Source organism: Mobula birostris, chromosome 5, assembly GCF_030028105.1.
Source record: "Mobula birostris isolate sMobBir1 chromosome 5, sMobBir1.hap1, whole genome shotgun sequence".
Lineage (NCBI taxonomy): Eukaryota > Metazoa > Chordata > Chondrichthyes > Myliobatiformes > Myliobatidae > Mobula > Mobula birostris.
This window is the reverse complement of record NC_092374.1, coordinates 193,126,928-193,143,494: the sequence shown is the minus strand read 5'-3', so window position 1 is coordinate 193,143,494 and position 16,567 is coordinate 193,126,928. Positions and strand designations below refer to the sequence as shown.

General features: G+C 47.2%; 1 protein-coding gene across 2 annotated transcripts in view; it reads left to right on the top strand.

Annotated features, from left to right (window-relative positions):
- LOC140198186 (flotillin-1-like) overlaps positions 1-16,567 on the top strand; it is an 83,459-nt gene that overhangs the window by 22,443 nt on the left and 44,449 nt on the right. Inside the window, exons 2-3 of one of the 2 annotated variants that reach the window (XM_072259190.1) lie at positions 7,797-7,904; positions 12,573-12,641. In XM_072259190.1, coding sequence (XP_072115291.1) covers positions 12,596-12,641 — 46 coding nt within the window. In that variant the 5' untranslated portion in view covers positions 7,797-7,904; positions 12,573-12,595. The remainder of the gene's footprint in view (positions 1-7,796; positions 7,905-12,572; positions 12,642-16,567) is intronic. The other variant, XM_072259189.1, reaches the window with a different exon arrangement.

The window sequence follows — 16,567 nt, the reverse complement described above, 5'->3', positions numbered from 1 at the left end:
ATGGCCATGGAAGAAAGAAAAGGGGGAAGGAGCACCCGAGGGAGGCAATGGCCGGGCAAAGAGAGAAGGTGAGAGAGGGAAAAGGGAATGGGAAATGGTAAAGTGCGGGGAGGGGCATTACTGGAAGTTTGGGAATCAATGTTCATGCCATCAGGTTGGTTGCTAACCAAATGGAATATAAGGTGTTAAAATGTTGTTCCTTCAACCTAAGTGTGGCCTCATCACAACAGTGGAGGAGGCCATGGATAGACATATAGGAATGGGAAGTGGAATTAAAATGGGTGGCCACTGGGAGATCCCGCTTTTTCTGGCGGATGGAGCATAGGTGCTCGGTGAAGTGGTCTCCCAATCTACATAGGGTCTCACTGATATACAGGAAGCCACACTGGGAGCACAAAACACAGTAAATGACCCCAACAGACTCACAGTTAAAGTGTTGCCTCACCTGGAAGGACTGTTTAGGGCCCTGAATGGTAGTGAGGGAGGAGGTTATAGGGGCAGATGTAGCACTTGTTCCGGTTGCAAGGATAAGTGCCACAGTGGAGATCAGTGGGGAGAGATGAATGGACAAGGGAGTCGTGTAGGGAGCAATCCTTGCTGAAAGCAGAAAGTGGGGAGGGAAGAGGGAAAAATGTGCTTGTTGGTGCGATCTGTTGGAGCGGGCGGAAGTTTCGAAGAATTATGTGCCGGATGTGGAGGCTGGTGGAGTGGTAGGTGAGGACAAGATGAGCCCTATTCCTGGTAGGGTGGCAGGAGGATGGAGTAAGAGCAGACGTGTGTGAAATGGAAGAAATGCAGTTGAGGGCAGCGTTGATAGTGGAAGAAGGAAGCCTCTTTCTTTGAAAAAGGAAGACATCTCCTTTGTTCTGGAATGAAAAGCCTCATCCTAAGAGCAGATGCGACAGAGATGGAGGAATTGAGAGAAGGGAGTCGCATTTTACAAGTAACTGAGTGGGACTAGGTATAGTCCAAGTAGCTGTGAGAGTCCATGGGTTTATTATAGACATTGGTGGATAAACTGTCTCTGGAGATAGAGACAATAAGATCAAGAAAGGGGAGGGAGGTGTCGGAAATGGACCGGGTAAATTTGAGGGCAAGGTGAAAGTTGGAGGCAAAGTGGATGAAGCGGATGAGTTCAGGAAGCAGCACCAATGTAGTCGTCGATGTCGCGTAGGAAAAGTGCGGGACGGTCACCAGTGTAGGCTTGGAACATAGACTGTTCCACTTAAGCACAAAAAGGCAGGCCCAGCTGGGACCCATGCGAGCACCCATGGCTACACCTTTTGTCTGAAGGAAGTGGGAGCAGCCAAAGGAGAAATTATTAAGAGTGAAGGCAAGTTCTACTAGATGGAGGAGAGTGGTGGTGGAGGGGAACTGATTGGGTCTGGTGCCCAGAAAAAAAAATGGAGAACTTTTGAGGCCTTCCTGGTGGGGATGGAGGTGTATATGGACTGGACACTCATAGTAAAAATAAAATGATGGGGGCCAGGGAACAAAATCATTGAAAACATCCAGAATGTGCGAAGTGTCACGATGTAGGCAGGAAGGGACTGAACTGGGGAGATAAAACAGTTGAGGTATGCCGATATAAGTTCAGTGGGGCAGGAACAAGCTGAAACAATGGGCCTACCTGGACAAGTAGGTTTGTGAACAAGCTGAAACAATGCTTCCTTTTGAACTACACACAACCTTCACACCTCCCTCTTTGCACCCAAATGACACACAAATAGTTAATTTAAATCAGTATTAAAATCATTTAATGTTTGATGTTTATATTTTAATGACCTGATTCATTGCCCAGCATGGGAATTGGCCCAGAATCCCACTCTGATGCTCTTAGGTGCCACACCATAATGTTCAGGAACAGTAATCAGAATCAGAAACAGGTTTATTATCACTGGCTTGTGTTGTGAAATTTGGTAACTTGCCCTACAACCATCAGGCTCCTGAACTGGCGTGGATAACTTCACTCACCACCACTCTGAACTGATTCCACAGCCTACGGGCTCACTTTCAGGGATGGTACAGCTCATATTCTTGTTATTATGTATTTACTTTATTATTTGCATGAGTTAGTCTTAGGTTATGCATAGTTTTTCATAAGTTCTATTGCAGTTCGTTGTTGTTGTTCCTCTTTCTGCCTTATGGTGCAGCGGGCAGCAACCTTGCCATTTCTTTAGCGTTTGGCTGTTTTTTAGTGAGGCTAAGTTGCTAGCTTGATGCTCAGCCCAGCATGGACGGAGATTGTGCAAGGAGCCGGCCAGATTCGAACCTGGGACCACTGGCCTTGAAGTCCGGTGTGGATGCCACTACACCACCAGCCGGCAGATTGCACTTCTTCATTTTCATGTAAATGCCTGCAAGAAAGTGAATCTCGAGGTAGTATATGGTGACATGTACTTACTTTGACAATAAATGTACTTCTTTTGACTTTGAGACATTGACTGTGTTGTGAGGGCACTGACAACACCTGGCACAGTACTGGCTCAGCCCAATACATCATGGGCGTGCCCTGAGACACCATTAGAATTAGCTCCATGAGGCATTGCCTTCTGAGATCAATGTCTATCATCAAAGAAGTCCACCATTGTGCCATGCCATCTTCTCACAGGTAGGAGGTACAAAAACCTGAAGTCCCACACCACCAGGTTCAAGAACAGTTTTATAAGATTCTGAGGGACACAGTAGACAGCCGGTATCGTTTCCTGGGGTTGAAATGTCTAATACTAGAGGGCATTCACTTAAAGTAAGAGGGGGAAGCACATGGAGATGTGTAGGCAAGCTTTTAACAGACAGAGTGGTGGTCGCCTACAGTTTGCTGCCAGGAGTGGTAGTGAAGGCAAGTACAATAGAGGCATTTAAGAGACTTTTAGATGGGCACATGGATATACAAAGAATGCAGGGATGTGGACGTGTGTAGGCAGAAGGTTTAGTTAGGTGTTTAATTACTAATTTAGTTTGTTTGGCACAACATTATAGGCTGGAGAGCCATACAATATTATTTATTTATTTAGCATTACAATGTGGAATAGGCTCTTCAAACCGCGATGCCCAGCAAACCCCGACAGCTCAGGTTAACCCAAACCCAATCATGAGACAATTAGCCTACCCAGTACGTCTTTGGACTGTGGGAAGGAACTGAAGCTCCCAAGGAAACCCTTGTGATCATGGGGAGAATGTACAAACTCCTTACGGATGATACCGGGAACTTCAACACCCTGAGCTGTAACAGCATAACAGCATGGCTTTTGGCTTTGGCTGGTGGGATCAGGCTGTGATAGATCTATGGAGCCTGACCACTTCAGTCTGCCCATGGTTCCAGTCGAGTACAGCTCTAGGCTGACAGGCCAGTACAATGCAGAGGAGGAAGCACAGGACCTAGATTCCTGTACAGGACATGGAGTTATTCCAATAATCCATAGCCAACTTATCACAACCACCCCTTCCCCCCGGGCTGCTAAAAACAAGAAGTCAAAGCAATGCCTAACTGCATGTGCCTCCTAGTATGCCTCAAGTTCACTGGCGTGGTGCCAACATTGAGTTAAATTAGTGACTGTACTTCAGAAAGCACTTAAGTGGATGAAGTCACATTTTCTTTTTCAAGCATATACATTACTCATAAAAACGTGTACAAGAAATATAATTTGTCCATGTTTTCCTTGCCATTCAATTCAATGCGTTCTCTTACAATGCATCTGTGCCACTCCTGTTTCGTCCCCAAACAATGCATCAATGCTACGTTTGGGAAATCTGTTACACAGGACCCAACCTCCCACTGTCCAGCAGCAAATCTGTGGTCCTACCCCACAAAGCCTTTGCATCAGCTGCACTGACCAATAGTGCATCCCTCAGTGTAGCTACACCTCATGTTCCACCTGGGGTAGCCTCCGCCCTGACGACATGAATGTAGATTCCTCTATTTTCTGGTAATTTCTCCCATTCATTGTCTTCCCATTTCCCATTCTGGTTCTCCCGTTGCCCCTTCTCAACTGCCCATCCTTGCCATTCTCCCATGGTCCCTTCTCCCTCTGATCACATTCCTTCTTCAGCCTGTTGCCTTCCAGCTATCACTTCACAGCTTCGCACTCCATCTCTCCTCCCCCCCCCCCCCACTCCCCCACACAGCTACTCTCCCCCTCACCTGGTTTCACCCATCACTTGTACGCCTTCCCCCCTCCCCACCTTCTTACTCTGGCTTCCTTCCCCTTACTTTCCAGTCCTGATGAAGGGTCTTGGGCTGAAATGTCATCTGCTTATTCCTCTCCAAAGATGCTGCCTGACCTGCTGAGTTCCTCCAGCATTTTGTGTGTGGTGCTCTTGAATTTGTCAGTCAGCAGCATTGCCTTATGGACATATCTCATTAGATTAGAGAGCTAGCATGGTTTGATCTGACCAAAGTGTGCCTGTGATTGGCTTGGTTGTCCCATTTGCAGGATGTTCCTTCAGAGTTCGACCCTACCCAAGCAGCTTTGGGAATGGAGTTCATCAAGGTCACAATTTTAAACAACAATCTATTTAATCAGGAGCTTCACGTGGGCAGTTTTAAAAACAGGTATTACCTGTTTGTATTGCTTGATAAATGTTGTATCTTTGTTACTCAATTTCCGGGCACCCCTTCAAAACCAAGGCATCAAGGGGAACTCGAGCAGAGTGATGCAGCAAAGGTATGCTGGCTGGGGAAGGGGAACAAAGCCGAGGTTGTGGTGATTGGATAATTAAATGCAAACACGAGGAAATCTGCAGATGCTGGAATTTTAAGCAACACACACAAAGATTGCTGGTGAACGCAGCAGGCCATTTGAGAAGTGTCACGAACGTAGGTAGGAAGGGATTGAACAAGGGGGGGGGATAAAACAGTGTCGGGTATGCAGAAATGAGTTCGATGGGGCAGGAGCAAGCTGAGACAATGGGTCTACCTGGACAGGCAGGTTTGTGGATCTTGGGTAGGAGGTCAAAACGGGAAGTGTAGGGTGTGGGAACTATAAGGTTGGTAGCAGTGGATGGGAGATCCCCTGAGCGAATAAAGCTGGTGATGGTGTGGGAGACAATGGCCTGGCGCTCCTTAGTGGAGTCGTGATCGAGGGGTAAATAAGGGGAGGTATCCGCGAGTTGTCGCTGTGCCTCGGCAATGTAGAGGTCAGTACTCCAGACTACAACAGCAGCCCCCTTATCGGCGGGTTTTATAGTAGGGTTAGAATTAGTGGGGAGGGAGTGGAGAGCAGAGCGTTCGGAAAGAGTGAGGTTGGAATGGGAACAAGGTGCGGTGAAGTCGAGACGGTTGATGTCCCGTCGGCAGTTAGTAATAAAGAGATCCAGAGCAGAGCGTCCATGAAGAGGAGGAGGGTTGAAGACGGGAGAAGGGGTCGTCGGGGGTGGGAGAGTCCTTGCCGAAGAAGTGGGCTTGAAGACGGAGCCGGCGGAAGACGAGTTCAGCATCGTGGCGAACGAGGAGCTCGCTGGGGTGTGGGCGATGGGGGCAAAGGTGAGGCCCTTACTGAGGACAGAGCATTCTGCCTCAGATAGTTGCAGGTCGGAGGGAATGGTAAAGACCCGGCACGGATGAGAAGTGAGATCGGGGGGGGGGGGGGGGGGGAGGGGGAGGGAGGCTGGCCTGCTGCGTTCAACAGCAATTTTTGTGTGTGTTGATTGGATAATTAAAAGCTGTATTTAAAAACTTGCCGATTATGTGGATAGGGGTACAAAGAAGAGGGGAGTGGTGATAAAAGGTACAAAGAAGGTTTACAGGGTCAGAGGGTGCATCCCCAGACAAGAGCAGCAGGAGGAGAGAGGGCATAGATGGGAGGGCCAAGGGGTGACAGGGTGCAAATAGGAGCACGACAAGAGTTAGGACTTAGGCAGGTGGGGGCATCGGGAGACAGGGCACAGATTGGAGGTGCACAACAGCGAGAGAGGGTGCAGGGAGGGGGAATAGGGAGGAGGGACAGGATGCGGAGGGTGCAGGGAGGAGGGGGATGGGGAGGGAAGACGTAGGCAGGAGGTGGCATGATGATAGGGAGCAGGGTGAGAAGGTGCAGGATGGGAGGGCACAGAGAGGAGGGGGACAGGGAGGAAGGGCACAGAGAGGAGAGGGACCGGTGAGGGCGCAGGCAGGAGAGGGACGGGGAGGAGGGGGTGGGGGATGGTGCAGGCAGGAGGGGAACAGGGAGGGAGGAGTGGGGTGGGGAGGGAGGGTGCAGAGAGTGGGGGGGGCGGGTGAGGGTGCAGGCAGGAATGGAACATGTGAGGGTGCAGTGAGGAGGGGGACCGTGAGGGAGGACCAGGACGGAGGATGTAGGAAGAGAGGTATGGGGAGGAAGGGTGTAAGGAGGAGGGGGACTGGGAGGGAGGGTGCAGGAGGGAGTCAGGGCGGGAGGTTGGAGGGAAGAGGGGGACAGGACGGGAAGTTGGAGGAAGGAGGGGGGCAGGGAAGGAGGGTGTAAGAGGTGGACGGGGAGGCAGAGTGGAGGAGGAGGGGAATGGGGAGCGAAAGAGGGAGGAGGAGGACGAGAAGATAGGGTGCAGGAAGGAGGGGGCAAGATGGGAAGGTGCAGGAAAGGGGATAGGGAAAAGAGGGACGGGGAAGGAGAGTGTAGAGAGGAGGGAGATTGCTAGGATGTGCAAAAAAAGTATTCAGGAAGAGAGAGTGCAAGGGGACAGAGAGGGAGGATGCAGATGGGAGTGCTTTGGGGAGTATTTGTGGAAAGGGGCTGATGGGAAGTGAAGGTTGGATTTGCGTTGTAGTTAAAATCTTACCCCACAGCATAGACACGTAAAATTAGTAGCAAACCATTGGTATTCTGCAGATGCTGGAAATTCAAGCAACACACAGCAACTTTGATGTGTGTAACAAACCATTGGTGTTGACTTTAGGGATGTAACTACACCAGATAGCTAAAGTCTCAATTCTCTTCCTCCCATTCTTCCCCATAAAATTTGCTTTTCTAAAGTGGCTGGGATGTTGACGCTTCAGAGATTCAGTGCTCTCTCCCCCTTTCCCAGAAATATCGAATACCATGCAGGCGCCACCATCCCTTCCTTGGGGATCGGGGGATCGGGGGCTGTGTGTGGATCTTGCAACACTGAGAGAGAGGTGCCTCAATGGAGTTTCAGGTGAAAGTGCAAACAGTAAGGCGGTTTAAAGACCCACTTGTAGAACCTGGAGCATTTCCCCTGTTTTCTCTCAGTGGGCACCACACAGCTCCTTAGTGACTTTAGGTGCAGTCACTGAATGCTAACAGGAAAGATTAACATTAATTTTATTTGTCACATGTACATAGAAACTTACTGTGAAAGGCATTGCCTGCGTCGGACATGCACTGGGGGCAGCCGGCAGGTGTCACCATGCTTCCGGCGTCACAAGTTTCTAACCCTAACCGTTGGTCTTTGGAATGTGGTAGGAAAGCACTACACTCAGAAGAAACCCATGTGGTCACGGAGAGAGTACACAAACTACTTACAGACAGCAGTGGGAACTGAACCCCAACCTTACAGCTGGTACGCTGTGAAGTGTGCTAACCACTGTGTTACCATGCAGAAATGTGCAACAAGCCTCTAGGATAGTAAGAGGTACATAATGATTTGGTTGATAATGAAAAAAATCATACTGCAATTATATGGGGACAATACCTGGTGTATCTGGTACAGTTTTAGTCTCCTTGCACTTGTCAACAGAGAGTGCAGCCCAAACTCTCCAGACTGAGTCTTACGTGGCGGGTGTGCTACATGAGGGGAAGTTGAATGGACTAGGTTTGTATTCTCTGTTTAGAAGAATAAGAGATGATCTTATTGAAACATAGATGCAGGGAGGATGCTTTCACTGCTGAAGAAATCTAGAGGCAGGAATCACAGTCTTGGAATAAGTCTGTTGAGGACAAAGATGAGAAGACAGACTCCTACTCAGGGTGGTGAGTTTTTCTATTTAACGGTGGGTAGTGTGGGAAAATTGCACTGAGGTGGTAGATGAGCCGTGAACCTGAAAGGACAGGTGAGCCACTCATGCTTCTATTAAATTCATACATAATTTTGCCCCCATTTCACCAGGTGAAAAATAGGGTTTATATTCTCTGCAGTTCAGTCTAGGCAATGGTTTAATTAAATTTTCAAGAACCCAACCACTGAAGAGCCTTTAGTATCTAGCCTTGCACGTGACACAGCCAGAAGAGGTTCCCCATCTGTGGGGGCCATGACTCAGGCTGCAGGGGGTGGATTTGGTGGAAGGACAAGTAAACAGAGAGCCTGGATGGCCGGCCACAGACCAACAGGCTGTGCAGGAACAGTGTTAAACACCACTCTTATTTCACAAAGGAACTAGGGGAAGGGAAGGGGCAATTTAACATTGCTGTCAAACAGCTTTCGCTGGCTAGTGGAGGCAACACTGGGTGGGTAGAATCATAGCATGAGATGAGGCCAGTTGGCCCTTCAAGCCCATGCAGGCTTATGGAACAACTTTTGCCCCACCCCTGAAAGCCCAATTACCTTCAATTAGGACCTACAAGCATACAGTGCTGCAGGAATTAAGTGCTGCTGTGAAGCAGAACTGGCGCCAGTCCCAGATTCAGTTCCTTGTTTTTCTGATTAAGTTGTATTGTGATCTGATTAAAGTGGTCGATTTTCAAATTGGATTTTTGTGAAGTAAGGGTTTCTAAATGGCATATAGCAGAGACAAGTCACGATTCCAATCTGTTCTTGTCGAATGGTGACATAGACTGTATCATTTCCCTAGTTCCTGCTATTAGCTGAGTCTTCCTCTGGCTTCTTCCATTCTTACCTCCAACAGTGTTGGCATAGATAGTAGAGCTGCCTCCTCATATCTCCAGCGATCTAGGTTCAATCCGGACCTCTACTGCCCTCACCGGAGGTGAGGAGTCTGCATGTTTTCCCTGTGAACATTTGAATTTTCCACCCACCTTCCAAAGATGTGTGGGTTGGCAGGTTAATTGGCTTCTGTCAGTAGCCTCCAGCATGGTGGCGAGTGGTAGAATGTGGGGTGGGGGTGGTGGAATTGATGGGAATTTAGGGAAAATCAAATTGGATAGAGTAGGGATCAGTTTGAACTGGGTAGCTAATGTTCGGCAGGGACTTGTTGGGCTGAAGGGCATCTTTCCTGGTGTGTCTCTCTATGACTCTAAGAGTTCAATGATTTCTCCTTCTCTAATTCTGAGACCATTTGGGTGACAGCCTCCATCCCCTTCCTGTTCCGTTCTTGCCCATCGTAGGCTACCACTTCAAGTTTAATGTCATCTGACTGTACGTATTTTCAAACAGATGAAACAACTTTCCTTCGGACCACGATACACCCACACAACATATATCACGCACAGCATAAACCAAAATATACTATAAATAAGTTAATAAAATATATTTAAAATGTATGCAGTAAAGCACAGCACTGGTGAACAGTACAGTAAACAGCTCGCTGTCCTAGTGATGAGATCTCAGTGGTGGCAGGGTATTCATTAGTCTTATTACCTGAGGGAAGAAGCTGTACCTGGTCTGGCAGTCCTAGTCCTGATGCTTCTGTATCTCCTTACTGATGGTTGTGGGCCAAAGAGGTTGTAGGATGGGTGGTACGGATCCTTAGCAATGCTTTGGGCCCTTCATCTGCAGCACTCCTGGTAAGTGTCATACATGGGGGGAGGGAGACACCAATGATCCTCTTGGCAGTTTTTACTGTCCTCTGTAGAGTTTTGCAGTTTGATCCCTTGCTGCTTCCATACCACACAATGGTGCAGCCAGACAAGACACTCGATGGTTCTCCTGCAGAAAGTTCTTAGAATGGGGGCAGGAAGTCTTGCACAGCTCAGTCTCCTCAGAAAATGTAGATGCTGCTGGGCCTTCTTGACTAGTGAGGAGGTGGCGGTCCAGGTTAGATCATCCGTATGTGTACACCACAGAACTTTATATGCTCCTCACTCTCTCCGCGGTAGAGTCATTGATGTACAATGGAGATTGGTCTATCTGTGCCTTCTTGAAGTCCACAATCATCTCTTTTGTCTTGTCTATGCTGACACTCAGTTTGTTATTCTCACACCATTTGACAAACCTCCCAACCTCCTCTCTATTTGCCAACTCAACATTGTCGCTGATGAGGCCAATCACTGTAGTATCATCAGTGAACTTGATGGTGTAGTTTGAGCTGAATCTGTCAGTGCAGTTATGAGTCAACAGCAAGAACAGCAGCAGACTGAGTACACAACCCTGGGGGCACCAGTGCTCAGTGTAATGGAGCTTGAGATGTTGCTGCCAACTCAGATAGACTGACTGGGGTCTTTCTGTCAAGAAGTCTAAAGATCCAGTTACAGAGAGGGGTGTTGAGTCCCAACAAAGACAGTTTACCCACCAGCCTCTGATAGATGATTGTGTTAAATGCCAAACTGAAGTCGATGAACAACATGAGGCATTGTTTTCTGGGTGGGACAGGACATAGTGGAAGGCCGAAACTATGGCATCATTAGTGGGTTGGTTTGAGTGGGAGGCGAACTGGAAGGGTAGCTCCTACCCTTCAGCCCAAAGTCCAAAGAGAATTTAATATCAAAATACATGAATGTCACAAAATACTACACTGAGATACATTTTCTTGTGGGCATTCACAGTAAATACAAGGAAACACAATAGAATCAATGAGGAGCGACACACAAACAAAGATGGACAACCAATATGCAAAAGGCAACAAGTTGTACAAATGAAAAGAAACACAAAATAATAATAGATAGATTAGTAATAAATATAATTTGTCCATCTGTGCTGATCACCCCATCCTTGACTAAGCTGTTCCACCGTGAAACCGATCCGTTATGAGTCAACATGATGCTTTAGACCAGGTCATGCACAGCATGTACCTCCGCCGCACCGCTCAGGTGTGTTTCTGGGGTACAGGGGCTAGCGACCCTTGTGCCTGTTTTTGTGTTCTATCGCTGAGCAGCAGTGAACCATCTGATTGGCCTGTCAGAGTTCTCTTTGGGAACTAGTTGACTTGATCAGCATTTCTGATCTGGCTATTGTTCACGATTGCACTTAATAAAAAAAAATGTGAGTTGTAGAGTCCTTGAAAGTGAATTTATAGGTTGTGGAATCAGTTCAGTGTTGGGGTGAGTGAAGTTACCCTTCAGTTTCTGTCTGTTCCCCCTCCGAGCTTACTCGTGTCGTGAAACCTACTCGCTATTACACTCAACATGCCCTCCTTTGCAAAAGTAGAACTTCTGGGGTTCTGTGGTTCTATGTTTCATCAGAAGTGGAACATCTAGCTCGAGCTATCCAGGTTCAATTCCCACCTTTGACTGTAAGGAGTTTGTACATTCTCCCCATGACAGCAGGGGTTTTCTCCGGCTGCTGTAATTTTCTCCTACATTCCAAAGGCATATGGGTTAGCGAGTTAGTTGGTTATGTGGGTATATAGGGCGGCATGAGCTCGTCGGGCCAAAAGGGCCTGTTGCTGTGCAGTTTCTCTAAATAATTGAATACATCTTTCTCCGTTCCCCATTCTGCCTTCTCTCGTACCCCTTCTCTTCTCCTTACCTCCCCTAGTGCTTTTCCTTCTATGGTCCACTACCAGTCCTTTCGGATTCCCCCTTCTTCAGCTCATTATCTCTCCTACCTGTCACCTCCAGCTTCTTTCTTCATCCCTCTTCTTCCACCCACCCAGCCTTCTCCTTAGTTGGTCTCACCTGTTACCTGCCAGCTTCCCCTTCCTCTCCTCCGCACCCACACAACAACCCCCTTCCTTCCCAGTCCTGGTGAAGGGTCTCCACTTAAAATGTCAACTCTCCTTAGAAGCTGCCTGACCTGCTGAGTTGCTCCAGCATTCTAGCAGTTCCAGCAATTTGTGTGTATTACTCTGGATTTCCAGCATCTGCAGAATCTCTCTTGTTATTGGTATGAAATTATCCCTGTTTTCAGCTCCTTTCATGGTATCGCTCTCTTCCTGTGTCTGTTTACTGCTTTTCATCAGCTGTGCTTCTCTCATTGTGGCCTCTAGCACATTCCCATATTCCATTGCTTCACCATTGCAAGCTGTGCCCTCAGCTGCAGAGAGCTCAACAGTTTGCGAGTGCATTCCCTACCACCAATGCCCTACAGTCTCAGACACTTCCTCTGCAATGCTGTTTTTTTTTCTGTCTTGCTGTGACTGCTATAATTTTAAGATGTTCCTGTTAAAGTGCCTTGGGACATTTTGCAACGCAAGTAAGTAAAGGCATCTGTTAGTCTTGCGAGACCATGGATCTGCGCCTGGAAAGTCTTCACTCTCCAGGGCGCAGGCCTGGGCAAGGTTGTATGGAAGACTAGCAGTTGCCCATGCTGCAAGTCTCCCCTCTCCACGACACCGATGTTGTCCAAGGGAAGGGCATTAGGACCCATACAGCTTGGCACCAATGTCACTGCAGAGCACTGTGTGATTAAGTGCCTTGCTCAAGGACACAACACGCTGCCTCGGCTGGGGCTCGAACTCACGACCTTCAGATCGCTAGTCCAATGCCTTAACCACTTGGCCACGTGCCCACAGGTGGTGCTATATAAATGTAGGTTGTTGTTATTCTGCTGTAGCTCTAACTTGTGTGTTTCCTCTTTTTCTTTAGGATTTCTTCACTGACACTTTGCCATGTCGTTCCATACGTGTGGTCCCAATGAGGCCATGGTGGTCTCAGGTCAGTATTTTTACTTCTTTTCCCTGTATTTTCTTGAACCGTTTGAACATATAGGGCAGTGCTCCCCAACCACCAGGCCGCAAAGCATGTGTTACCGGGCTGCGAGGAAACGATATGAGTCAGCTGCACCTTTCCTCGTTCCGTGTCACGCCCACTGTTGACTAACACACCCCTCCTTTCCCCCATTGGCCGGTCCTCAAGAATGTTGTCAATATTAAACCGGTCCGTGGTGTAAAAAAAGGTTGGGGACCCCTGCTAGGGCATCACAAATGAGCATAGTCTATTTGTCGAATCACAAACAAGAGAAAATCTGCAGATGCTGGAAATCCAAGCAACAGGACCCGAAAGGTCACGGCCTGAAACGTCAGCTGTACTTTTTTCCATAGATGCTGCCTGGCCCGGCTGAGTTCCTCCAGCATTTTGTGTGTGTTGCCAGTCTATTTGTGTCCAGCTTACCGAAGAAAGATGCCAATACACTGGAGAAAATGCAGAAAAGATGTTGCCTGGACTCATTAATGTAATGAAGCACGTCTGAGCAGATTAGGATTTTATTCATCTGCTGAAACAGTAGAAAAAGTTTGTTTAGGTCCTTACATCAGAGGCAGGAGAAGGAAAGATGGGTGTTGGTGAGGATAGGGACAATTGGAACAGTCAGTCTGGCTAGAATCACTAACTGCAGTGCTTTTTTCCTGATTGAGAGGCTTGAGGCCAACCAGATCAGAGTGGTTGATCGTAGATCCAGTGATACATGAATAATGAGGGTTGATCTTATAGAAGCGTATAAAATTATAATGGGCATAGTTATGGTGAATGAGTGCAATGTCTTAGGGCTGGGGAATCAAGAACTAGGGGGCATAAAGATGAGAGTGGGAAGATATAATAAGAGCCTCCAGGGCAACTTTTTCACCCAGAGAATAGCCGCTATGTAGAATGAGCTGTCAGAGGAAGTGGTTGAGACAGGTACAATAACAATATTTTAAAGGCACTTGGACAAGTGCATGGATAGGAAAGGTTTAGAGGGATATGGGCCAAATGAGGACAAATAGGGCTGTCTTAGATGGATCAGTCAGGCTGTTCCGATGCTGAATGGCTCTACGGGAAGTACAAAACTCGCCAGTCAGTGATCACGAACCCTTGCTCTCTTTATTCATCCTGTCTGCTCCCTGCCTCTTCTCCTGGTTCAGGATCAAGTTTTTCATCACTGACATGTGTCTTGAACTTTATTGTTTCACAGCATCAACACATACAAAAACTAAGTTACAATAATAAATGTAAGAAATATAATTAAGTAGTGCAGAATAGTGATGTAATTTCCATGGATCGTTCAGAAATCTGATGGTGGAGGGGTAAAAGGTGTTCTTAAAACATTAAATATATGTGCCTTCAGGCTCCTGTACCTCCTCCCTGATTGTAGCAATGAAAAGCGTGTATGCCCTAAATGGTGATGAATGCTACCTTCTTGAAGCATTGCATATTGAAGGTGTCCTCAGTGGTGGGAGGCTAGTACATATGAATAGGCTAGCTGAGGTTACAACCCTCTGCAGCTTTTTCTAATCCTGTACATTGGAGCTGCCATACCTGGCAGAGCTACTGCCAGTCAGAATGCTCTCCATGGTACTTTTGTAGACGTTTCCTGGATTTTGGAATGTCTAGCGATAGAGCTGGGGAATGTGGACATCAGATGTGCCAGAGTGAACCCAGCTTTTTTTAGAGTCTCAGGAGATCTCAAGCACCTTCCAGCTAGTGAAGTCCCACAAGAAGCGCCAGATGTGAGCAGGAGATCCTTGTAGTGAATTTGATGATGGATCAATATTGACCAGGGCACCACTTGACCACCTGCTCTTCTGCAAAAATAGTGCCATGGAATTGTTTACGTCCCCTTGAGGGAACAGCCAGGCAGTGCCTGCAACAGTGCAGCTCTTCCTCAGTGCTCTGTCTGGAGTTTATGCTGAAGCCTCTGGTGTGGGACTGGAACCCTTCGGACTTTGTTAGTTTGTTGAGGAAGCTCATGCGGAGGCAGACCAGACAGATTGAGGGAGCAGACATTCTGATTGATTTATGAAAGGAAAGTGCCTTAAATTATCACAGGTTTGAGAAACAATAGAATGTAGAACACAGAACATATACACAGGAGATTTTGCAGATGTTGGAAATCTGGAATAATATGCAAAATGGTGGAGGAACTCAGCAAGTCAGGCAGCATCCATGGAGAGGAATGACCAGTCAGTGTTTCGGCTGAACCCGGTCTGATGAAGGGTGTCAGCCTGAAACATTGAGTGTTTATTCCTCTCCATAGATGCTGCCTGACCTGTTGAGTTGCTCCAGCATTTCGTGTGTATCTTACACAGAACATACAACACAGTACAAGCTTTTCAGCATGCAATGTTCAGATGACCTTTTACCTACTCCAAGATCAGTCTAAAGGCCAATTTATACTTCTGCGTCAAATCGGCGCCATAGGAACGGTGTAGCCGTGTACCCTACCCCATACCCTACGCTGTAGCCTGACGCGCACCTCCCCAAAAATATAACTACGCATAGCGGCAATGCAGACCGCAACAACTGTGATTGGTCCGCTTGGTAGCATTGCATATCCTTCTATAAATGGTTGGAGACGATGAACCAAATCATCAAATCTACCTGCCGACATCCAAAAATATTTGAAATGTATTTGCTCGTCCATGTCTCTCAGTGGCTGGACAAGCACAGAAAGTTCACCCTCCTTCAGTTTCAGTCGCCATTGTTTGAAGTTTGAGTTCCTTCGTGTTGAGTTTCAACATGAAGAAACTCAACACAGTGGCATAGAAACCCCACCGCCAACTAGCGTTTTGGCGGTGAATGGCAAAGCAACGCAGACACACCAACGCACGAGTATAAATGCTCACAACGGCGTAGGCTACTACGCAGAAGTATAAATCAGCCTTAACCCTTCTCTGCTACATAACCCTCCATTTCTATTTCACCTTAAGAATCTCTCAATGTTCCCCATGTATCCTCTCCTGGCAGAGCTTTCAACGCACCCACCACTCTCTGTGTGAAAGCTTACCTTTGACATCCCCCCCCAATAATTTCCTCCAATCGCTTCAAAGTTATGCCCCCCTTGTAATAGCAGACTCAGTTGTGTTACGAGTCTCCTGCATTTCAACCAACAAACAAACTGCGTCCTGATGTAGAGTAACGACCAGAAGCACCAACAATTCCATTCCCACCCCACACAGGTTCAAGGTTCAAGATGTTTATTGTCATTCTTCAGTACATGAGTGTCAAGGAGAACAAAATGATTGTTAACTCATATCCGATACAGCGTAACATAAAATACAATAAGCGTAAACGCACAATAAATATAAAGTTAAAAGCAATCCTATAAAACATAATATACAAGCAACTGTTTGAATGTGACCATTTATACATAAGATTAACTTATTTACATAGACTGACTGTATGTACAGAAAGTGAAACTAGGTGTAGGAGTATCTGTATATTAGATGACTCTGACAGGAAATGATGAATTGATTTAAGTGACTCGCGGCAAAAGGAACTCCTCTAGATGCTGCTTGAGTTCCTCCAGCAGATTGTTTGTTGCTCCAGATCTGCAGCCACTGCATGTCATTGAAAGGGAAAAGATTGCTGCACGAGCAGCTGCCCTACTTTTCTTCTATCAGAATTGTGGTGGCATTGTTCTTCCATGGACCCAAGTTTCCTGCCCACTCTCCCCTGCTCTCAGTGCTCTAATTCCCATCAAGCATTACCCATTACTTTTATGTTTGCCGACTCTCCTTGGCTCTGAGTACAGATAGTGAAATGATTTCTTAATTCTCGTTCCTGTTCCCATGGGTGCCCTGTCTCTGTAAAGTACTCAGAGTCAGATTTATTTATCCCATTTACATCAAAACATACAGGGAAACCAACCAATGCAGTCTGAAGAT